This window comes from Sinocyclocheilus rhinocerous, unplaced genomic scaffold (genome assembly GCF_001515625.1).
Source record: "Sinocyclocheilus rhinocerous isolate Xijiao unplaced genomic scaffold, SAMN03320098_v1.1 scaffold605, whole genome shotgun sequence".
NCBI classification, from domain to species: Eukaryota; Metazoa; Chordata; class Actinopteri; order Cypriniformes; family Cyprinidae; genus Sinocyclocheilus; species Sinocyclocheilus rhinocerous.
In genome coordinates this window covers 350,077-374,490 of record NW_015661612.1, presented here as the reverse complement: position 1 = coordinate 374,490, position 24,414 = coordinate 350,077, and the positions used below count along the sequence as shown (strand labels likewise).

At 39.8% G+C, this 24,414-nt stretch overlaps 1 protein-coding gene across 9 annotated transcripts in view; it reads right to left on the bottom strand.

The window, feature by feature from the left end:
• Window positions 1-24,414, bottom strand: part of LOC107726444 (NHS-like protein 1) — a 115,040-nt gene that overhangs the window by 4,292 nt on the left and 86,334 nt on the right. For 4 of the 9 annotated variants that reach the window (XR_001638270.1, XM_016536012.1, XM_016536016.1 and 1 more), the window contains exons 2-9: window positions 15,960-16,112; window positions 14,199-14,326; window positions 12,163-12,355; window positions 9,830-9,961; window positions 4,522-7,376; window positions 3,897-4,254; window positions 2,065-2,191; window positions 733-771 (exon numbers count right to left, since the gene is read on the bottom strand). Coding sequence is in view for 8 of the 9 variants with exons in the window: in XM_016536012.1 (XP_016391498.1) it covers window positions 733-771; window positions 2,065-2,191; window positions 3,897-4,254; window positions 4,522-7,376; window positions 9,830-9,961; window positions 12,163-12,355; window positions 14,199-14,326; window positions 15,960-16,112 (3,985 nt within the window). In the remaining variant the exon portion in view is untranslated. Of the gene's footprint in view, window positions 1-718; window positions 772-2,064; window positions 2,192-3,896; window positions 4,255-4,521; window positions 7,377-9,829; window positions 9,962-12,162; window positions 12,356-14,198; window positions 14,327-15,959; window positions 16,113-20,034; window positions 20,207-24,414 lie in introns of those variants that run through there. The other 5 variants (XM_016536015.1, XM_016536017.1, XM_016536018.1 and 2 more) reach the window with 5 other exon arrangements.

Sequence of the window (24,414 nt, the reverse complement as noted above, 5' to 3'; positions counted from 1 at the left end):
GAGAACATCAGTTTGTTTAGTACAAACAAAAAAGTTGTGTTTGAAACTATTATTTAAAGAAAAATCCGTTGACAGAGCTGCCACTTCACTGTCGGCACTAATGCTTAACTAAAATGCTTCACTTCAGTTAACAACTAATCTAACTACTTCTGAAGCTGAATGAATGAGTCAATTTTTGTGATTACTTTTTTCAGTCTTGATGAGCCTATCCCCCTTCATTGATTTCTCTTCCATTTTCTCATTAAACTCAGCTAGACCCCAGCAAACCAAAACTTCACTGCAAAATTGGAAAAGCAGGAATAACTTAATGCAGGATATAAATAGTGGGATTGTGTGTGTGGGGGGTATGTTTAATACAAATTCAGTGCTTTAAAAGCCAAACCAAAGAGGAATACTGCAAGCGTTGCAACTTTATGGAAGTGCAGACATAATGGAAGCTTAATAAACAAAGCAAACTGGGCAAAATGCCCAGCATCATTTTAACCTGGCTGTTCATTCACCCAACCAACCAGTAGGGGGACCTTGGGTCAATGAATGCTAGCATGTGTGCTCAGGATCAAATCAAATTCATTAGCATGGCATAACTGCTGCAGATTAGGGAGCGTGGGATTATCTGTGGGATGAAGCAGAAATTCATCCCAAATCTGAGATGCGCTGGGAGATTATAGAGCTAATCCCACTAGCATCATCACGAGACGAATTGCCAACGGCTAATTACTTGCCAGACCGCACCTCATATGTTGGGGGGTGTTCATGTTCAACTGGTCCAGGCTGAACAAAGAGAAGGAAAAGGAGTATAGAAAAGATCAGGAAAGACCAAGGACGAAGAGAACAACAGATATGACATCGTGGGAAAATGACAAGGGATGTGGAAGCAAGAGTTGAAATTATACAGATAATTTCCAGATATACAATATCTAAAAAACAATACCTAAAAAATATGAGAAAAAATCTAAATATCCTAAACAAATCCTTTAAACAAGATAAATATATATATTAAAAAAAATTGCAGATATATATGATTAAAACAAGATTAAATTTACTTGAGAAGCCAAATTGCATAAGGTGCAGAGACTATTTATTAATTGGATATAATAAAACATTGATATTTAAACATGACTATTTTAGTTTAAGATTACAACTGTAATAGGATTCATTTTTTAACCAAAATGTATGCTTATCTTGATTTAAACATGTTTATATATTTTGAAGTAGAAAATAAGAAAAATACTGAATAAATATCTATTTTTGCAGTGTAAAGTCCTTGAAAACACAGCAGGTCAAATAATTAAGATAATTGCTATATACAATTATTTAATTGCTGGTTGTAATCTATCTTTTACTCCAGTTTTATTATTTGATTCATCTAAAGCTCAGTGCTTTTGAGAGTGGCATTGGGCAAACCGCAGGATTTACAGAGCACATAGCATCTGGTGCTCTGTCACACTACATCTAAACTGGTCTTCCATTTCAAGGATATCTTTTGCTCTAATATCTGTGTGAGATTGCAGCGGTCCAGAGCAGAAGGAAGAGCAAAGCCGCACACACACTGTAGCGGAGGAAACCAAATCCTCTCGAATGAAATTGTGTGACGTGCTGAAGAACTTCAAAAACCTGCCCACTACACGTGACTATAGAAAGCCTGCATACGTAATACGGCTGTGTGAACTAAAACACAACAACATAATGAATTTTAAATAATGCACTATTCAGTGTGCATCACGGGTGCATTTTCATGTGAAGGACTGCAGTAAGGCTATGAGTGTTTTATAAAGGAATTAGAAGAGAGTGCATGTTTCTTTAACACAGCCAAACTATATATGAGCATCCAGTGGGGTAATACTGCAGCCTGAGGCATTTCTTAATCTGACAGACAGAGACCACAGAAGCTCTACTCTTTACAGGCTGCTTTCCTTCAACGCTCCATCTTTGATGAATGTATCTGAAATCGGACAGCTCGCTTTAAAATTATGAATGCGGTTTACGGGACGAGGGAGGGATGGAGTGGAAAGGAAGTAGACCAGACTGGAAAAGGGATCACAGCAAAGTATTGTGGGAATTTACCTGTGAATAGCAGCAAAGAGGTCCTCTGTGGTGCGAGACCGTGTGGGGGTCACCATGTCCCTACAGCTGTCGCTGTCGATGCTGGGAGATTGAGCGACGTCCAACGTGCTGGACTCAAACACCTCACCTGGTAGAACATTCATATATTAAACTCATATAATAATAATATAGCCTATATTAATATATATATATATATATATATAGAGAGAGAGAGAGAGAGAGAGAGCGAGAGAGAGAGAGAGAAAGAGAGTGTTGTTATAATACCACAGTGTTCCTATCATAAAGTATTGCACTTCCAACACCAAGGTCATGGGTTTGATTCCTTGAATACAAAAGCATCTCAAATGTATCAAAGCTACTAAATGCATAAATGTAATGTAAATGTGCTCTGATAATAACAACCCCAGCTGTCAAAGTGGTAACTCTCTTGCTCATAAATACATGCCTTGCAGTCTAGAACTCGATACTGTTACGTCAAAATGCATAGGCATGTTTGGACAAACTTGTCTAACAAAAACATTCAAAGCACGGAGAGGAAAACCTTCTATGCAGATTTAAAACACTGGTAGAGCTTGAACATGGTATTATGCAAAATATAAGAAAACAAGATTTTAAAAGAGTCCTACATTTCATTCAAGTACCAAGACACGTACAGCTGTCAATAAATCCAAGGACACACACATATGCTTCAAGATCTTCAATTATAACATGTATGAAGACAGTAAAAAGCTGTATGTTTAATATTCTCTTACATTGTTATGGTCGTATCCACCTTTCCAGAGTTCAGTTGCTCTGCTCTCTTCTCATCTCACATCTGCACTTGCTTGAGCTGCTGAGGGTGATCTCACGTTACACGCTCTCTTCCCTACCCCTCCCTCACTTCTCTCCTCCTATACCCACTGTCAGCTCCACTTCCCTCCCCATCCCGTTTAAACGGCTCTCCCTAGGGAATGCTGTCCCATTCTATCCTGACTCTGACTAGAAGTGTGAGGGGGAGAGAGTGTGGACACTGTGACACCGGTGATGTTGAAAGAGATGCACATATTCACTTTAGCTGTAATAATTAAAAAAATATAAGAGAGAAATACCTAAAAAAGTCTTGATATGTAAGCTGCACACCTTCTTTAAACAGCCTCTGTTTTGATTACCATATTCAAGAGATGTCTGTGTATAGTTGATGTCAGTACTCTTAATATATATTAATTATTTTAAATTCTTTAAATATTTAACAATTTATTAAGATTATTATTCATTTACATTTGTCATGTCATGTAACATGCATGCAAAACAACTGGTGAGAAAATCTATAAATGAAAGAATAAACAATAGAAGAATAAGAGAGAGAAGTACAACAAGAGAGTGAGACTATAAAGGAGGATGAAAGAATCAAAAGTCAAAGGGACAGATGGTGAGAGGGGATGGGTGGCTGAATGAATGACTATAGTGATAGAGTTGGGGAAAGAGAGAGAGAGAAGTAAAAGTACTGAATCCAAAGGGCTGCTGCAGTGATGTCCCATTCTAAGCCCTGATTCACCCATTGGTGGAGGTGAGCAAAATCAGCCACCTATTGATTTACATGCACAAATGCACTCATACACAAGTTCTCTTTTTCTTTACAATGCTATTTTAATACAAGCTGAAGTGCCAATATCCATCCCCTTGTTCCTATCATCTCTCTTTATGTAATTTAGAGCTTAAGATCACAATGTCATCCAATAGTGTCTCTGACTCTTTAAAAAGGCCAGAGTATTTATAGTTGTATGATTTTGTGTCATCCAGTTTTATAAATGATCTCCAACCCCACAGAGTAAAATTAGGAAAATCTAACTCACCACTTTCATCATCTTTAGAGCCAAAAGATCCTGTGCTGCTGGTTACATCTTCATCATCTCTTTCTTCATCCTCTGCTTTAGAGGTGCCCTTGTCTGCATCAGGAATGATGGTACCAGGAGTCTGGGAGAACTCCCGAGCTTCACCATTTGTGGGCGAAATGTCTCTTATCTCCTCAGGAGGTGAAGAAATGTCAATGCTATCCTTCTCAGTTGTCTTTTCTTCCTGTTCTGGCACAGGTGTGGGGTCCAGATCTTCAGCTGTAGTTGTAGAGATGTTATCGTCATTCTGAGCACCTTGCAAATCACTGACATGATCCACTGAGGAAAAGATGAGAGAAAACTTGGGCTTTTTGGAGACCACAGGAGGCTTCTTCTTGGGTGTAGTATTTTGTGGTGTTTCCGCGGGTGATGCAAGGACAGTCTCAAGATCATCTACTTCAGCTGTGGCCTTAACCTCATCAAGATCTATGGAACCATTTGTAAAGCAGGATGTCTGTTCAGAATGTGATATTACACCGTCAGGTTTTTCTTCAACATGGCTATCCTGACTGTGCTGGATGGAGAGTTTTTTCTGTGGAGACGATGGCCTTAAATTTGGAGGTATGAACTTGGGCTTTTTGGAGACCACAGGAGGCTTCTTCTTGGGTGTAGTATTTTGTGGTGTTTCCGCGGGTGATGCAAGGACAGTCTCAAGATCATCTACTTCAGCTGTGGCCTTAACCTCATCAAGATCTATGGAACCATTTGTAAAGCAGGATGTCTGTTCAGAATGTGATATTATACCGTCAGGTTTTTCTTCAACATGGCTATCCTGACTGTGCTGGATGGAGAGTTTTTTCTGTGGAGATGATGGCCTTAAATTTGGAGGTATGCAAAGCATGCCCTGAGGAACTGTGGGATGCCCTGGTTTTATAGGCTTCTCTGGGGATTGGGGTCTGGCTAACTGGCTAACTCCATTGTTTTCTGGCCGTTTTGCTGGCCGAAGTTGCACACTCTGAAGGGCAAAAGGGGTGATGAGAGGCATGCCAATTTTACTAGGCTCCTCAGAGTGAGGGGACACTGGTTTTCTTTCTCTGTTCACTGGTTTTAGGCTACCTTTAATTTCCTTTAAGCAAGCAGAGGAAGGTGTAGGTGGTGTCAAGCTGGGTAGGTGTTGATTTTGGGGTGGAGAATAAGCAGGGATGGTAGAACAAGCAGGCAGTGGTGGTGGTGGAGGAGGTGGTGGAGGAGTGAAAGAACTATTGAGGCTTGACAAGACAGGGTCAGTCAACACCTCTGGAGGTGGAGGCGGTGGAAATTCAGGGGAGGAATTGATGTAAGGAGGGCTCATGGATGCTTGTTGATGGGGGGTTGTGGGTAAAGGAGGTGGCGGAGGAGGACATTTCTGGTCTATAGTGCACACAGGGCTGGAGGGTGGAATGGGAGGAGGAAAGGATGGAGGATTAAAAGGTGCAAGAGCCACAGGGCCAGCTGGAAGAGGAGGTGGAGGAGGAACATTGTTCCTGTTGGAATCAGAGGTGTTGGAGGAAAGAGAAGTGGAAGAAGATGATATGGATACAGATGAAAGCAAGGATGATTTTCTTTCAGGCACTCTGGGTTTGGGCTTGCCTGATGGGGACATGCATCTCATGAAGGAGGGAACAGGAGTGCCAGCTGTTGGAGTGTTGGATTGACTCGAGTATCCACTTGATGGAGAAGTCAACCGATGTACCCTATCGGGTGATGAGGTGCCTGTTCTGGGCTTCACACACACATCACTTCCTTCCTGAGCAGGAGGAAGATTAGCCTGGTTACCATTGTGGAAGCCTTTTGCATTTGCCATTTCAACCACTTGTCCAACAGAAAGTGTATTGGTGCATGGTGACTGTGTCTGATCTCCAGATGGACGAGGGTACTCCATGTAGTAGGCCCAGGAGTCTGCATAATCAGAACGGAGGCTACTAGTGTCACTATGAGAAGGTGTGACGTGACAAATGGAGTACACATGGGCCATCCCTGTAGCTGATACACCACTACTGCCTGCACTGATGCTGCTCTGACTCCTGGAACGAAGCATCCAGGGCTCCTCATAATCACTACAAGGACTGTGAGACGGTGAGGTGGAGGACCCTTTGCCTTTTAGCCCATTCTGAAGTGACTGTTGGAGCGTGGCAATCAATGACTCATTGAGAAGAGGACCATTGCTAATATCTGACTGTCCAATATTGGCAGTGGGAGAACTGTCTTTCTTAGGCTTTCGTCGTAGAGAGTCTGTGCGTGCTGGTGGAAGAGGTGGTTTCTTAGGTTTGCGTAGAGAAATGGAACGTGACAGTGAACGGTCACTGTACATGCTGTTTCGGTCTTCTTGCTGACTCAGGCACACATACATACTGTGTCTTGCCGCTCTTCCTCCTATGCCATGACAATGGCCGCTACCCTGGCTCCTTGACCTAAGGCCTGAATCCAGATGCATGGAAGTGTAGTAGCCATCATTGTCCATTGAGTAGAGCGAACTAGAGTCTGTGCCTTTTGAGGAGCGTTCAAGGCTACTATAGAGATTATTTACGGGTGTTGAGCAGCTGGAAGATAGTGTCCTTCTGGGCAAGACATTCTCAGGAGTGTCGTAAATCCATTGCTCTTCTGAAGACAATGTTCCTGCGGCAAGGGTGCTGTGGCTGTGCAAACTGCTATCAGACTGGCCAGTCTCACTGCAGGTATCCTTCATGCCAGCTTCTGGTGTGTGTGATCCTGTGCCCACACTACTGGTGCTCTCACTGTTGACAGCTGAGACCATGCTAAGAGGTCTAGCTTTAGTGTATGGTGACCCAGCAAGTGGGCTCTGGCCAGGGCTTGATGTGGTGTGAAGTGCAATAACCTCAGCAGAGCATGATAGAGTAGCATTGGGTATAAGGGAGGTTGAGTAGGCTGCATGTGGAGAAACTACACAGGCTGGACCCGAGACAGATCCCCACTCCCTTTGAGTACCTCTCAACTCCTGAGATTTGGGCCGTGCTTGGGTGCATACCCTGGGGGCATTCCTCATGTGCACCACAGTATCATCTACTTGTAATTTTCTAATCTGCTGAGTTGCTTTTGCAGTGGAGTATTCTTGCCGGAAAGGGGTGCTACTGTAAAGGGGCTCTGCGTTAAGAGAGACCCGTGCACCTCGTGGCAAGCTGTGAAAACGTTGGATATCATTGCCAAACTGTGGAGCCATTACAACAATTGAATTTCCAGGGGAGCTCCCATCAGAAACAGAAGAGATGTTTGTGGCAGAGGTGGAGATGCCAGCCATCTGAGCAGCAATTCCTTGGCCCTTCTGAGCCCGTATTCTCCTCACAGAGGGTGGGACGATTTTCAAATCCTCAGTCTGGCAGCCAGAATCCTTTGTTATAGATTGACGGAGAGTTGAATTCCCATTTATGACTCGCCCAAGTGTTGAATACTGTCCAGGGATAAGCATGGACTGTGGCCGAAGCTCTCCTCCACGCCCTTTAGCCGCTGCAGAGAAAACAGAAAAGAGACAATTATGACAAATACTACAGCTGTTTGTTTCTTTGTTTCCCTCCCTTCCATCTCTTTGTGACATGAGCTGCCAATCAGATTAACCCTCTCTATTGAGAGCTAATTAATTTGATTAGCTGCAGCCACATGTGGCATGTTGATGACTTTTGGAAACTTTGATGAAGACTGATAACTTAATGGCTGGTACCAAATATGTTGTCCATTCCTGAGTGTCAATGAGAGTGTGTGCACTAAATCAAGGATCTTAGCTGGTGCTCGAAAGGGGGACAGGCACATGGTGTAGCATGGTGTAACCACACATATTTATGGGCTTATTCATATATGCATGCAAACACGTTTAGAGTTTAGTTGAAAACCACAGGCTGTTAATGCATTATGCCTCCTGTTACCATCATACACACCGCAGAGTGCAACCTTGCATGTCACGCTCACTGTTAGTGAATAAATTACCATACAAAAGTAATCATGACATTCTAACCACCAGACAGAGACTTGTCTTAAAAGCATTTCTATCAGATCAACTTTAGTTTTAGACCCAGAGATATGACACTGGTGCATGAAGTTAGCCCTTACCCCTGCATATATAAACAGAATGGGACTTAATGCAGATTTATTGTGCTTCGCTATCAGCAAAAGATCTTTAAAGAGCTTTCTCCCCCACACCCATCTGTTCTGATAAAGAAGGGTTGATTAAAAGCATATCTACAAATAGAAAACACGAAAAGTGATGCAGAATGCCCTTTCCACAATCCCCATAATCTGGCATGTGCGCAAACAGAAATGGAGCTATCCAGTGCGTTGTGATTGGTTGAATACCTCAAGCGTGTGACGGAAATGTTACGCCCCTTACCATACTGTGACCGGCGCAACGAGACAAAACCAATAAAACCCATTATAAACGAGGAATTTGTTGCATCCAGTGGGGACATAATTACTGATTATAATTACTTATACTGTCTTTTTACGCGTTGCGTTGCATCGCGCCGCGTAAACATAAAACCATGTCTGCATTTGTGATCGGAGAAACGACAAACAACAAGCGCTACTCTACACTGCTCAAAACTCGCGTTTGAATCGTCAGTGGCAAATCCTTTAAATATGAAAACATACTTCCAGGCTTTGAGTCAACATTATTTGTCAGCATCATAGACTGTATAGGGTCAGCATGCGCGCCGAAGGGGAAACAGGGGAACTGAATTCACCGGAACACCGGCATTGTAGACTACTCTCCCAGGAAACAGTCCTCGTCCTCCGTAAAATGCGTTGCACACATCTGAATATTTGGTTTGAACTGTTCTGGAACAGTGTTGTAAATACAACTTAACCACTAATTTCTAGTTGTGTCCTCTTTTGGAAGACCAAACAAAGTAGTTTTGCTTTCACAACGAAACACACACCGTCTCTACGACATGGCGGCGGCAACAATACTACAGCGAGAATCAAAGTTCCGCCTTCTTTCTTTGCGTGAACATTTGGCCGGTGTTATGCAAATCTTCCCACACACTGATGTAGACATGTGGGGGCGTGTTTAAACGAGGCGTTTTAGGAGGGCGTGGACGTGTCTTAACTTTTATAAAGAATATATCTTTAGGTTTGAGACTTTAGTCTTTGCAACTTTAGGGACCTTATCTATTCACAAACAGCTTGTAACACTCCAAAGAGAAAGGAAAACTTGAAATCGCATCATATGACCCCTTTAACAGTATGATAGTGTTATTGAAAATTTATATATATATATATATATGAATATACTTGCTCATAATACACACCCAACTATGACTATCTGCAATTTTCCTTCTTCTACTATGTCTTTTTACCTCTTCCCGCCCCCTCTATTACTTCCCTGATAGTGTTTTGCCAGAGGAATCTTTACAGGGGATTATGCAGTGGCTTCAGTTGGCTGCAAAGCAAAATGTAGTATGCCATCTCCAACAATGGCTCCGAAATCAGTACTCACATACACTAACAGGAAGCAAACTAAACAGAATCAGGGACCGTGACCCAGGGGAGTGGTGGGAAATGGAATGCCGCTGGATGCAGCTGTTGGATGCTGAGATTATATAACAGAGAGTGTTAAGAGAATGCATGCAAAGACTCAGTGAAAAAAAGAAGTAAAACAAAATCCCCATTTAGGGCACGAGAGATTTTGTTATGATGAGCAAATCAATACATGAGTTGAGAATAGACTCTTGAGACAGTAATTTTAAATAGGAATAAATTTATTTTGGATAGAGAAAGAGCTCAAATTAGGATAATTCTAAGATTTCTAAAATCAATGCAAAGAAAATGCATTGAGATAGGAATGAGGCACGTTCATGTCAAACTACATTAGATGGTCATGACAACTACAGTACTACATGAAACTCATCTAAATGGAAACAAATGAGGCAGGAGCAGCAGCAGAGCGAGCTGGCAAAGCCATATCATACCTAGTTCCTGTTGGACGTGGTCAGGTACCCCTGAAATAGTCTTTCTCCGCTTAACCTTCTTGGGCCGACGGACCAGAGTGTCAGTGTTTATTAGGGAGCGGCGGATGCTGGCCTGCCTGTCAAACGTCTCCCCTGGAGACCAGTTGACGAGGGCAGACAGGCAAAAGGGCCAGTTAGTAACATACATGCATCACACATGCAGCGCACACACACATCCAGTTCCAGTACTTTTATGCAAAGCCACACACATTCTGCACAAGCAAATGATGTGAAAACCAAAGACAAAGACAAAGACAAAACTGCACACATATCTACACTCAATTATGTTTAAGTGTGTCTGTGTCAAGAATGTAACTATGTTCAAGATTGGGTGGACAATATATGCATGCAAACTGCATTTGCCTTTGCAAGGCTGTATGGGGGATACAGCTCTGATCTGTGGTATACTAGGGGGATCCTAGATCTAAATAGAAAGTTCTCTTCTCACTCTATATGAAGTATTTGAAATATAATATTAGAAACAGGATTTTATCTATAAAAGCACTTTTGTGCTGTAAGATGTGCTGTAGCACTGCAAAAGCAAGGGAACTCCAGAGACTGGGCACTGTTGACTAAGCTTCAGCACGCTGGGATGTCTGACTAAGTCACGGAGCTGACAGACTGAATTAGTGTGGGCTTGTGTATGTGTGTGTGCTTTAAAGTCTAAAGCAGCTTCTTCCTGAGTCATAGTGAAGTTCAGAATTTTTTTGAAGGGATTGGAAATTCAGAGCTTATTCTGTCTGAGGAAGAGACTATGTCGTAGGTGAGACTGTGTTCTTTTGGATAAGGTGTGTGTGAGTGTGTACTTCACAGTGATGCACAGCTGAATTTGTGCATTGGCAGGGAGATTTAATGCTCAAGAAGATACTCTCAAAGGCCAAAGAGAGAGAAGGAAATGTCAGAACTGTTAATATGAGAACTGTTAATGCACTCAGACATATTCATATTAGATCTATCCACATGGTTATATACCCAGAACAGGTAAGTAGTGGTCATGCATGCAGTACTCAAATGTTAGAAACAGACATATCAGTTAGGAAAAAGTTATTAGGAATTACAGATAAATCCAGTTACAAATTCTAAGATTTTGAAAAAACTATGAGTGTAACACACAGACCAACTATATGAATTCTAGACTGACAAACAGAGTTGGGCAAGTTACTTCCAAAATGTAATACATTATATATTACTAGTTACTATATATTACTACTGTCTTTTGAAAGTAATTAGTTACATTACAATATTACTGTCTCTGAATTGTAATGCATTACACTACTTTTGAGTTACTTTTGAGTTACTTTCATCCAAAATATCCACATAAGTATTGTAAAATGCCAAAATGTAGTTTATTGCTGTTCATACTACATTCAGTGGAGTGTAATGTGGTAGGTCTATATAGCATAAAATATGAAATCATATTTAGATACCGGTATGTAGGTCTACATTAATGTTACGTTGTAGTTTAGGTTAAAAAATATAAGCACAAATCGCATTATTACATTCATAAATAACACTGGTAAATAAGGCGAAATATTATCATGTACAAACAATAAACACAATACCTAGCCTATAGGCTATTTTGAACGGTTTCAGAAGAAAACAAAAATGAAAAATATAAGTTGCTAAACAAGCCAAACCGAATAGGCTAATTCAATGCGAAACTGAAAGCAAACGGCGTTCTCGCGCAGCCTACCTCTCTCATTCGGCATTAATCCAATTAAATGTGTCCATATTTGCGATGTATTTGAATGCTAAACTATTATTTATTATGTAAACCAAGCTTACTTAACGCACTTAAAAAACATCCTCGTCACATGAGCAAATGTGTGTTTGGCCCGAGCTCAGGCTGATCGGGGATTGTACTACACAGTAGGCTACGCACTATTTAAATTAACCAGTGTATCTATATGTTTGGTTGACTATTTTATTCTGATAATGAACAGGCTACAACGTTTGCAATGCTGTATGTGTGTGCGTTTTTTCTCTGGTGCTGTTTTGTGGTGTTAGTAAATTCACCACTTAATTTTGAGTTAAAATATGTTGTTGTAACTTGCGTTACTGAGATTGTAACGAGTAATAATATTACCCAAATTTGATTAGTAATAATGCGTTATATTACTGCGTTACAGCAAAAAGTAATATACTACTGTAATATTATTACTTTTGTAATGCGTTACTTCCAACACTGCTGACAAACATATGGACACATCGAAGACACAGCATGGAAGTGACACTTTTAACATTTCTGCAGTGCTGGCTGGTTTGACTGACAGCTGACGGGATGTATTTCTTACCTGTGACATTGATGGGGACAATATCTGTGAGAACAGCCTGAGCCTGCTGCCTCATCTTCTCTTCTGGAGTGGGCAGGGGCGGAGGTTTGGACCGTGACATTTGTCCACCAACCTCAACCCCCTCCACCTGGACTGGACTCTGTGCTCTCATTTGGCAGGTGTCTTTCTCTTCCTCTCCTGAAGATGCTGTGGACTGGAAAAGAGGTGAAAATACAGTGAGTTTCATGACTGCAGGGGGCTTATAGATATAAGCAAGCAGAAAAAAATTTAAACTAAGGCATTTTTGAGACTAGTAGGCAGTTTCAGGGTCCTATACCCCTTATTTCTTTTTAACTTTAGCCAAGGGTTGTTTAAGGGTTGTGTGCCCCGACTTATTGGAACTCCAGGAGTATACAGAGCAGTTTCACGGGCAACTAACCATTAATCCACACACTCGCATAAACACACTGAGAAACTCAGAGAAAGAATAGAGAACGGGAGCTGAGAGGGGGAAAAAAACAGTGAGGCGTTAAAACTCTGTTCACGCATTGTAATTCTGAAATGGGAACGCAATTCGCAGCAGAGTTACAAGTGAACCATCTGAAGTTTCAATGTAACACCTGGGCCTCCCTCAGTCTCCCTAACAAACCAACTGTAGTTTAATCACTACAATACATTTAATGATCCACCCAGGTCACTAACAATAGTCCAAAACCTATTCACAGCTGCCTGAGGTCTTGTTGTATGTTTCAGCATTTTATTACCTGTCCTGCCTCAGTCAGAGTGGAATGACAAGTGACTACTTCTACAAAAGCTTGCTCCAATAAAATAGTTAAATGAATTTTTTAATTTAAAACCAAAAATAACAAAGCAACAAAAGCCTTTTCAAAAGCAGCAAACAATTTTTATGTATATGATGTTAAGCCATGGAAAAAACATCTTGAAATGTGAAAAAAGAGAAAAAAATAAAGAAAAAAAAGGACAAGAAAAAGGAAAGAGAAACATAAGTAAAAGGAAAGAGTAACATAAGTATAAGACCAGTCCAGCACTCATCCCAATGGGCTGGGAAAGCAGGTCTAGGGTGGTAAAGAAGGTTAAAAGGGCATGGGATCCTTTAGGGAGGGCTAAGGGTAGTAGGAGGACAAAAGGATCCCTGAATCTTTGCTTTTTCAGGGTCTGACCTTTCCAGGGCCCCTGAACGCAGTGTGATTAGGAGCGATAAAGAAATGAGGGAGAATGAGGGCAAGGTTAAGATCGCCGTGCTATAAACAAAACCACATAATTTTTGAATCCATTCAATAAAAGTCATTTTCTTTCAAACCCATGTTCAGTGCGCACAGGCTGAACAGCAGCTTTGTAGAACGAAAAATCTCAGTAAATAACACAAGCGCAGTCGTTGCTTCCTAGCACATTCTAAGTAATAGTTTCATTAGAGTGTAAGTCTCCTGGGGTTCAGCTCTCATAATGGGGCCACACATGGCTGACAACATTAATGAAGCCAGCAGAGATACTGAAGAACTGAGGCAGGAACTCCACAGAGGAACATGTGGGAGGTTGTGATTCAGTACCCAGAACCCATCTGCAGGCAGACACTCTCTCCAGCAAAGGGTAGCCAAACCCTACAGGCTGCTACAGTGTTTAGGGTTATACATTTGGGTTGGGAAAAAAAAAAATCACAGACACGTTCTGTACTGATTTTATAACAGATCATTCTTTTTATGGCCAATAATTAATATGATGGCAAATATTGTAGATCTATTCTAACAAATAATACACTTAACACCAGTTTAATTCATGTTTTTTTTCTTTTAAACCAGGCATCAAAACATTAAAATATACAGCGAAAAACACTGGAAAATGTTTTAGTACATTGAAACCTGGCATAGATAAAAGCATTTTTTTGAACTATATATAAAATGTGTTAAATAAGCTTATTGTAGTGGCTACATATTTAGTACATATACATACAGTATATGTAAACATACTATAAACTATATTATTAAATCTGTTTAAAACCAATACTAATAACCAGAAAAAAAATTCTTAAATATGCCTACCTTTTTATCAGCGTCATCATCTTCGATATCCTCGTCCTCATGTTGGGAGTTTGTGGAGCCTGAGAAGGTGGGCCCCTGTGAGTAGTACTGTGAGCTGCGGAAGCCATCTTTTCTTAGTTTATCACATTCTGTGGGAACAGAGCAGATACATCAGGACAAGTTTGAAAGGAAGTTTTAAAGAACTTTCAAACATGAATTGAAGCATAGAAGTAGATAGTGTTTATTTGGCTCCCTCTAGTGGTCTGAGAGTGAACTCACCATTTTTAATCATGAAAATAAGGAACAATGTCAAGAGAAATTGTTTGATCCAACTAATAACAAAACAATTCAATTCAAATTTTATTTAGTGCCTTTACACTAACTTTACAAAAAAAGTATGGTTGCTGTTAGACAGGCTTGGTAATGAGATTAGAAAAGAGTAGACTGAGATGTGTTCTGCTCTGTATGTTTGTGTGTGTGTTTGACAATGTGCAGACTGCATCATACTGGCTTTTTAAGCTAACTGTTGCAGATGGCAGCTACGTCCCCTTGGTACACATCCCACAATCCCTTTAGTCATCCAGTCAGCTGAATCCAGCAGTCTCTCTGCTGACAAACACTCGCTCATCTGCTGCATGTCTTTCCTAATTTCCTGACTTTCATTTTATGACACTGCACTGCAGCTGTGCGATGCACCCCATTAAACAGCTGAAGTGTGTCATTTCTGTGCCACTAACGGCACCAAACCGAATTGCAAAAGTATTGAATTGTTTTGCAAACAGGTTCATTCAAATGGCGTTCATTCGCCATTTGCCAAAAAAACGAATTCTCACAATTGCTGTGTCGGGCTGGTCAAGATGCTTAAACAAACAGAGCAATGTTTTTTAAGTTTTATTCTTGCATTAAAATATAAAAACTGTAAGTGCATGAATTAAAAATAGTTTCAACATTTTAAAAAATTGTCATTTAAATGTTTAATTAATTAAAAATGTAAAACATATAACACATATTTGGACATAATGCAACATTTACTTTGAACTCACAGCCATCAATCAAATTGGATTTTTGGCCCTTCCTATTAAAAAGTTTGGGCACCCACGCACAAGAGCAATAAACATAAGAGACAAATCCAGACAGTGTAAAATAAATAGACAGACTGTTAAAAAGCCTTCCTCTAATTCCCCAAAACTAGCATTTATTTTGTTTGCCAATCCTTTATGGTTTCCATCAACACATATTTGTCAGCTAAGACTTTAAAGAGACAAGCAAGTTTACAAACACTTTTTAACTTGTCATAAAAAGTGTTTAAGCACTAACTTTTTTCATAATCAAAGAGAGACTGTCAGAAAAGAAAATGTGAGTGAGAAGTTTAAACAACAGCATTGGGAAAAGTGTTTGATGGTACAGATCTACCTGTTTTCATGTCTTCCAGTCTTCCTTTCTGCCATCTGAAGGCCTGCAGTCTCTATTATAGTAATATGACCTACACACCTGTTCCTGTATAATTAATCAGGCTTTACATCAGCCACCTGCACTGCTAGATCAGTCTCGGTTTACAATTAAAGTCTAGGCCAAAATCTGCTAATCGAACCTTGATCTGTACTGCTAAATCGACCCCTGGATGTCACTAACAGGCCATTTCACAGGTGTCCAGTGAGCATGAATGACATCATGGGCCCGTTCACCTGCTGCTCAGTGTGTTTGTTCCATAGCAATGCTGATGTTATGAGCACTGCAGCGGGTCTGACGTTGAATCTGGTGTGCAAGGTGTGCGGTTCTTACCTCTGAGAGCTGTTTTCAGGTTCACTTTGGCCTGGTGGTGCAGGTCTTCCACGCAGGCTGGTCTGGAGCCCGGCAGAAAGACGTTCTCCTGCTGGTGCCATGGAGCCGTGTAGTGCACAGTCCACTTTTTCTCTTCATCCAGATTAGATACAGCTAAAAAAACACACAAAGGTTAAAAATTATTTATATGCCGCAATAAACATTGAACATACTTGTTTACTTGTAGCTAAACTCATGCCACCTAATGTAAAGAACATGCGCATATAACCAAATGCAAGTAATAGAGACCATTTGTGGACTAACTGTGAGTCAAAACAAAGCCAAAAGGACTCTTGAAGGCTTTCATTTTGTTTTAAAGTTGGCTACAATCTTGTGTTAAAACTTAACTGAGTGAACCCTAAAAACTTGAACCAGAGAGTGACTTAAAGTGAACAAGAAGACCAGTACAAGCTTGACGAGGTGCAAATGGGCTATGAGGTAAAGATGAATTCTTGGAGGAAAGACCCCTGGAGCTTGAACCCCCAGCTGTCCCGACAGCAAACAAACAAAAACAACAGGCTGGTCGTTTTAACGTGAGAGGAAGGGAGAGTAGAGGAGCAGTGGTGGGGGTTTTCTCACAGGTGTGAGAAGCTGTGTGTGCACAGGTGGCACTGGGCCGTTAGGCCGTGATGGCCCATCATGTGAGAGCTGCCAGACTGAGAACAAGAGACCGCGGGAGGCCATTGTGTTTATTCATAAGACATCAGGACTTTCAATATAGAAGTGATTTCTTACTCTTCAGAGAGACTAACACATACTGATGTGTGACTGCAAATTAATCTACCAAGGGCTTCTGTACAGGAGATTTCTGTGTAGGAGATTTTTTTTTTTTCGTTTTCAATTTGAAAATAAATAAATAAATAAACAAAAATAAACAAATAAATAAAATAAAATTATAACCCTAAAAACTAAACAAAAAAGCCATAAAATAGATAAAATAATAATAAAATAGAATAAAAATACAGAATAATAAATATAATTACAATTTAATAATTACATGTTTAATTAATTTGTACATTAAAAAAAATTTTTTTTGAAAGAAGTTTTGTTGCTCACCAAGGCTGCATTTATTTGATCAAAAATACAGTAAAATAAACAGTAACATGATATATAATTAGAAAAAAAATAAAATAAAGTATTTTCTAATATATTTAAAGCAGACTTTTCAGCAGCCAAAACAGTTATACTTTTGAATATTTTTCTGGAAACCATGATGTCACTGTCACCTTTGATTAATTTAATGTCACCTTTGAATAATTTAATCCTTGGTGAGTAAAAAGTATTATGTTAACGTACAGAAGTTTGGATCCAAAAGTACAATATGAAAAGACACCAGTGGGACAGGGGGAAGGTGCTGGAATCAAACTCAAGCAATCAAACTTGCAATCAAAGTGTGAAAACATGTTTTTTCATTCCCCCTCCAGGTTTTTCTCTGTTTATTGACCACAACACTGAGCCTTTGAACTTATTGTTGTTCAAATCAATTGTGGGCTTCAAAGAGACACTTTCTCCTCAAAGGCATCATCTGTAAATGTGCAGACATCAGAACAAAGCAGACAAACACAAGGGAGGATGCAGAGGGCATTTAGTACTGCAGAAAAACACACGTTACAAATACAGCCGTGAATGACACAATCATCTAACAAGTGCTGCAGGTTCACATGATCTCTCTTGTTTAGGACATAAATTAACTGTTTAAAGTCTGTGAGGCCACCAAACATCAAGTCAAAAGAGCAGAGGCATTTAGCTTTTAGCTAGCATTTTGAACAAAAATCGAATCACCGGCTTGTCCCTGGAATGAGTCCACAGTCGGAAATATTGATGCGTTGAGTTTGCCTCGGGTTAGTACCTAAATGTTATGTGATCATGGCTTCATCTAACTAGGCTTGCCGCGATAGACGGTGCTGACAGTGATACCGGTGTTAAGCCGCAACACCGGTTACGTCACTTGCCCAACACGGCACCGACCCCCACCATCGTTTTGATTTTTTATAGTAATAAAAATAATTTAGTTCAGTAAAAGAACAGACACTACAATTAAAAACTGAACGCGGCTGCTCAATGCAGCGTGCCGAACGACAGTCGCATCACAGATCAGATTTCATTTCTCCAGTGAGGAGAGATTTGAAAGTGAAAGTAAAATGCGCACGCCACTTTTACAAGCTATTTAAAAGTGAAGGAAAGCAAGGAAAAGAGGGAACGCCCCCGCTCCCGCGGTGATACCGGTATTACCAATGTTATCACACGTCGATTAACCGGTGGGAAAATTTCCTCACCGTCACAACCCCCAGCTCACTCTGTCACATAACCAGACCAACGCAAAATCTGCACAAACAGAATTCCACAGAACTGGAACATCATTTGAGTTACCGTATTGGCCCGAATATAAGACGACCGCATTTTTTCAGATGTATTTCCAAGAAAAAAACATCGTCTTATATTCGGGACAATACGGTATATCCTTAATTCTTGGCATGTGCATAAAGTGCACAATTTATGTTACCAATTTATGCAAATTGCAAAAATAACAACTGTTTTCAAAAATTTCTCCTGCACACATGGCAGAAAAAAAAGCAAAAAGGATACCTAAACACATTTATTCATTCTACCAACAATACCATTTGCTGGACAACAAAACCAGATACACAAAAAGCATTTAAACAACCTTCATACTCAGTGGGAGAGATAAAAGTGAGCGAGCAAGCTCTTTGAAGTGCCTACAATAAATATCAGTTGATTCCAGAATAGGCAATACACACACTCCCACTCAGATAGCCCAGTCCACAACCCATTAAAACCTGTCTGTGTGCTCGCAGGGAGTGAGGAGAGCGGCAGCAGGAACAAAAACCTGCATTGTGCCCAACATCAATCTCCACATCAGCCTGAGCTTAGCACTCAGAATCAGCCTATTCAAAACTCCCATAATCCCTCTGGTCCTGCTCGTATCCACACAAAACACACACACTTTGCAGTCACCATCCACCACGTGTAACACTGGAATATGGATGAGCTCATCCACCGAATTTTGGCGGCTCAGAAAATAAATTAGCATTATTAAAAATGAATAATAATTATTAAAAAAAAAGTTTATTATGCTCTGTACTACTGAGACTAAATATTTATAAAAAATTATAATTAATAATGGATTATGTTATATGAAAGCATGCTATTTAATGTAATCTTATTAATTAAAGCATTTAATGGCAATGAACTAAAGGTTTTAGTAGATCACAAATTGTGACTATGTTGATTAGTGATGCACAGACAATAAATAATGATTAATACAGTTAAGACATTAAAATACTTTTAAATATTAATTTACAATATTCGTAACATATTTTGTATTTTTTCATTTCTATTTTTCTAACACACGATTTCTATATTATAATAATATTTAATTAAATATTCTGGGATCTGAAAAAGATTAAATCTAACAGTGTTATTAAAATTATTATTATTAAAGATTAACTTTAAGAGAAAATGAGATGAAGGCCAAAAGTAATCTAAATTTAAAACTAGGAGGGAACTGAGCATGCACATAGTCACATAGTACAATTTAATATTGACCAATACGATAAATTAAATAGCATTTTTTGTAATATATTATCGACTGATGACTGATATGTTACTAATATATTGTGCTATGCCTAATGCAAATATTTGAAACCAGAGTAGGTATAATAAAATATGCACACAACCACAATTTATGCGTGAAAAGGTCATTCTCTGGTCATCATAAACAGCATCAAGGTGTTAACAGGTTTGTCTATTAAGTGTACAGGAAATGACTCATCTGTCCATGTTGCGATACAGATTTACAGCTCTTTACGAACTCTGAACTTACACACCTGACAATCAAAGTACTGATCTGCCACACAATCTGACACATTCAATGAAATCACTTAAATTTAAAATAAACCACTAGCTGACAGATCAATAAAACACATAGCTATTCAAACAAGTTCACAAAACTAACCAGAAACCTGTTTGATCTTCATCAGACAGCACTGAAGGAACATGGTCAAAGAGTTCTTACCCTTGCGTTTGAAGTATTTAATGACTGACTTGAGCGAAGTCCCAATGAACACCATTATTCCAGTGTGAGAGGCAGGTGGACCAGGTGTACAATTGTCACGGCCTCCCAGTACACAGGAGCGCTGGAAGAGTAGTGTGTGTCGACAAACCTGTGTCCTCTTACCAACAAGTCAGTATGCGCCTCTTCCCATTTGATCAACGCTTATCGACTCCACAATGAGCCCCTCCTACATATACACACACCCTCAACCCAACCCTGGGAAACACCTCCTCCTCCCTTACACACTCACACACACACACACACACACACACACACTCACTCACTCACTCCCTGGGGCTCGGAGGGAGGGGTGTAGTATATGCCCCTCTGTTCATTTGTGCTTTGGTTACCAAGGAGCTCTCCGGTACAGCTCATCCGAAGCATCCGCCCTGCTTCTACTCTAATACAGGCTCATAGGAACGAAAAATCGCAAAAGAGATCTCTTTAATCGCTTAATTTTTTCTTCTAGGCCGCAATTAGATGAAATGGAGAGTTTTGCTAAAGTCTTAGATTGTTCTTCTAAGAAAAAGACTCCTGTAAACTACTATGTGTCTCTTCTAGAGTCAAGGATGAAATCTCAATAGTTTCAATTCTCAAACTGTGCTAAGATTTGACAAGATCCCAAAGTTTTTGTTTTTGGTACAATTTTTGTTAGTTTTTGGTACAAAAAATACAAATGCGATTTCTGTAGCATCTGAACTTTTTCTCCAAGACAGCAATGAAATATAAAAGAGTTTTTTTCTTCAGCTTTTCTCCTGAGAGAAACATCCCTCTACAGTCTGCAATAAAAAGTCAATGATTTCACTATGAACTCAAAATTTCTCCATCTAATTCTATATTCTATAAGGTCAGTAAGATTTTTTTAAATTGGCATCAAACTTTTGAACTGTAGTATTTATTTACACAATATCAAAAATCAAGAATGTAACCAAATATTCAAGTCTGAGGGGACACGTTTAAGAATAAACCAATGTGAATCCCATATTGACCAATCACTAATCTGAATATTTTGGGTTGTCCCCCCCTCAACATGGGACCTGTCAACAATAGTCTCAAATATGTCTATTTTCATCTAAGACATTTTAGCAGAAACATTTGATACTTGCATAAATAAGAACTAAGTTAAGTTTCCTGGGCTATGAAAAAACAGCCTCTGAGCAATGAAACTCTCACTCCGGCCTCATGATATTTTGCTTTCATCTGTTGTAACCAGGCATGTGTGTTCATACTTTCGACATTCACATATGTGTGCATCCGTCTCAGTCTTTGCTGGAGGACAGAAGGAGCAGGTCTCCCACTGATAAGCTGGCTTGCCGTGTTAGCACACAGCCACTGAATCTAGACCACTGGAATAAAGTAAACTAGCCTACATGTAAAATCAGGAGGGAACTGAGCATGCTCAAAGTCACACTGTACAATTAAATATCGACAAATGCAGATAAATGAAATAGCATTTTTAAAAAATATATTATCGACTGATAACTGATACGGTACCAATATATTGTGCCGTGTCTAATGTAAATATTTGAAATCAGAGTAGGTATAATAAAAGATGCACACAACCACAATTTATGCGTGACAGGGTCATTATCTGGACATCATAAACAGAATCAAGGTGTTAACAGGTTTGTCTATTAAGTGTACAGGAAATGACTCATCCGTCCATGTAGAAATACAGATTTACAGCTCTTTATGAACTCTGCACTTACACACCTGACAAAGTACTGACCTGCCACACAATCTGACACATTTAATGAAATCTCTTAAATTTACAATAAACCACTAGCTGATAGATCAATAAAACACACAGCTATTGAAACAAGTTCACAAAACTAGCTAGAAACCTGTCTGATCTCCATCAGCACTGAAAGAACATGGTCAAAGAGTTCTTACCCTTGCGTTTGAAGTATTTAATGACTGACTTGAGCGAAGTTCCAATGAACACCATTATTCCAGTGTGTGAGGCAGGAGGATCCAGTGTACAATTGTCTCGGCCTCCGAATACACGGGAGCGCTGGATGAGCAGTGTGTGCGTGTCCACAAACCTGTGTCCTCCTGCCAACAAGTCAGTGTGTGCCTCTCCCCATTTGATCAACGCTTATCGCCTCCACAATGAGCCCCTCCGACATATACACACACCCTCAACCCAACCCTGGGAAACACCTCCTCCTCCCTTACACATTCACACACACACACTCCTTTGGGCTCAGAGGGAGGGGTGTAGTATATGCCCCTCTGTTCATCTGTGCTTCGGTTACCAAGGAGCTCGCCAGCACAGCTCATCCAAAGTATCCACCCTGCTACTTTTACTCTAACACAAGCTCATTGGAAAGACAAATTGCAAATGAGATCTCTTTAATCTCTCAATTATTTCTCCTAGGCCGCAATTAGATGAAATTAGTTTGGCTAAAGTTGCAGTTTTTTCTTCTAAGAAAAGACCCCTGCTATATGTCTCCTCTAGAGTCAAGTATGGACTGAGTAGTTTTAAACTGTGCTCAGATTTGCCAAGATCTCAAAGTTTTTGTTTCTACTATAAAACACAAGCCTATAGGAAAAAAAATAACAAATGAGATTTCTGTAGTATCTTAACTGTTTTTCCTAGACAGCAATGAAATAAAACAGAGGCTTTTGCTTCAGCTTTGCTCCTGAGAAAAAGAGTCTGCAATAAAAATAGAAAATGATTTCAATATAAACTCAAATGTTTCTCCAAATAATCAGTTTCTATTAGGTCAGTAAGACTTAAAAATAAAAAAATAAAAAAATATCTCATGCTCACCAAGGTTGCATTTATTAAATAATAATAATTTTAATAAAAAATTTAATTAATAGGCTAAATAAAAAAAATACATTGCTAAATATTCTAACTTAAAACGATCATTCTAATATGCTGATTTGGTGCTCAAGAAATATTCCTCATTACCAACATTTTTATTATTGTGGTGAAAACCATGAATTTCAATTTAATGCATTTATGCTAAATAAAAGTATTAATATCTTTAAAAAAAAATCAAGAATAATCAAATATTCAAGACTGAGAGGACAAGTCTTAGAATAAAACATTGGAGAATCCCATAATGACCAACTACTAATCTGAACATTTTGGGTTGTCCCCCCTCAGTGTCGGCCCTGTCAACAATAGTCTCAAATATGTCTATTTTCATCTAAGACATTTTAGCAGAAACATTTGATACTTGCATAAATAAGAACTAAGTTAAGTTTCCTGGGCTATGAAAAAACAGCCTCTGAGCAATGAAACTCTCACTCCGGCCTCATGATATTTTGCTTTCATCTGTTGTAACCAGGCATGTGTGTTCATACTTTCGACATTCACATATGTGTGCATCCGTCTCAGTCTTTGCTGGAGGACAGAAGGAGCAGGTCTCCCACTGATAAGCTGGCTTGCCGTGTTAGCACACAGCCACTGAATCTAGACCACTGGAATATAGATCACACACACACACACACAATCTGCCCCATTGTCTACACACACACACACACACACACACACACACCATGACCCTGTTTCTTTTCATTATGGGGGTGCAGAGGGATCTGAATGGAAGGGGGGGATGACGGGTGGGTGAATTTGGACCTGAATGGGGTTGCAAATGATTACTGAACTAGAGGAGGTAATGCATTGAACACCCCTCCCCCCTAAAATATCCCAATCACCCCCACAGCAAGCCAGACTCACCCTTCTAGGCCATTTCTGATTTTTACTTGCTTACATTTGGTTGTTAAAATGTTTTTATGTGTAACAAGTTAATCTGAAAGAGGAAACAAGAGTGTGCTACTCTCCTTTTACTCACTGCCAAGTTGAAACAGTGAGGCTTCTGGCTTCTCTGGCTTCTCTGTGTACGGCCCATATCTGGCCTCTATATCTCGAGCCTATTCTCTCAGCACGTGTTTGTGTGTGTATTCCAGACTTGCGGTTTCCATGCTGTCTGGCACGTGTACAGTATCAGGATTATGCAGCTCATGTGGGCTGCAGTAATTAACACGCTATTGTTCTGTTCTCATTCCACAGACGGCTCAACATATCTGTCACTGCAGGATTACAGTCATTTCAGACAACTGTCTATCTATGTGTGTGTGTTTATGCATGTGTACAGTAGAGTCCGACCGATATGTTTTTTTTTGGGGCCGATACCGATATTTGGGAGTAAAAAAAAAGGCAGATATCGATATATCGACCGATATTCTTTGTGTATATTATAGTACAGTACCAGTCAAAAGTTTGGACACTTTCCCATTCGTGTGTCCAAACATTTGACTGGTAAAACTTCCGGCTTCGCTACCGTTCGGACGTTCTTGCTTACTGCTCTGCGCTTTGCTCCCTAT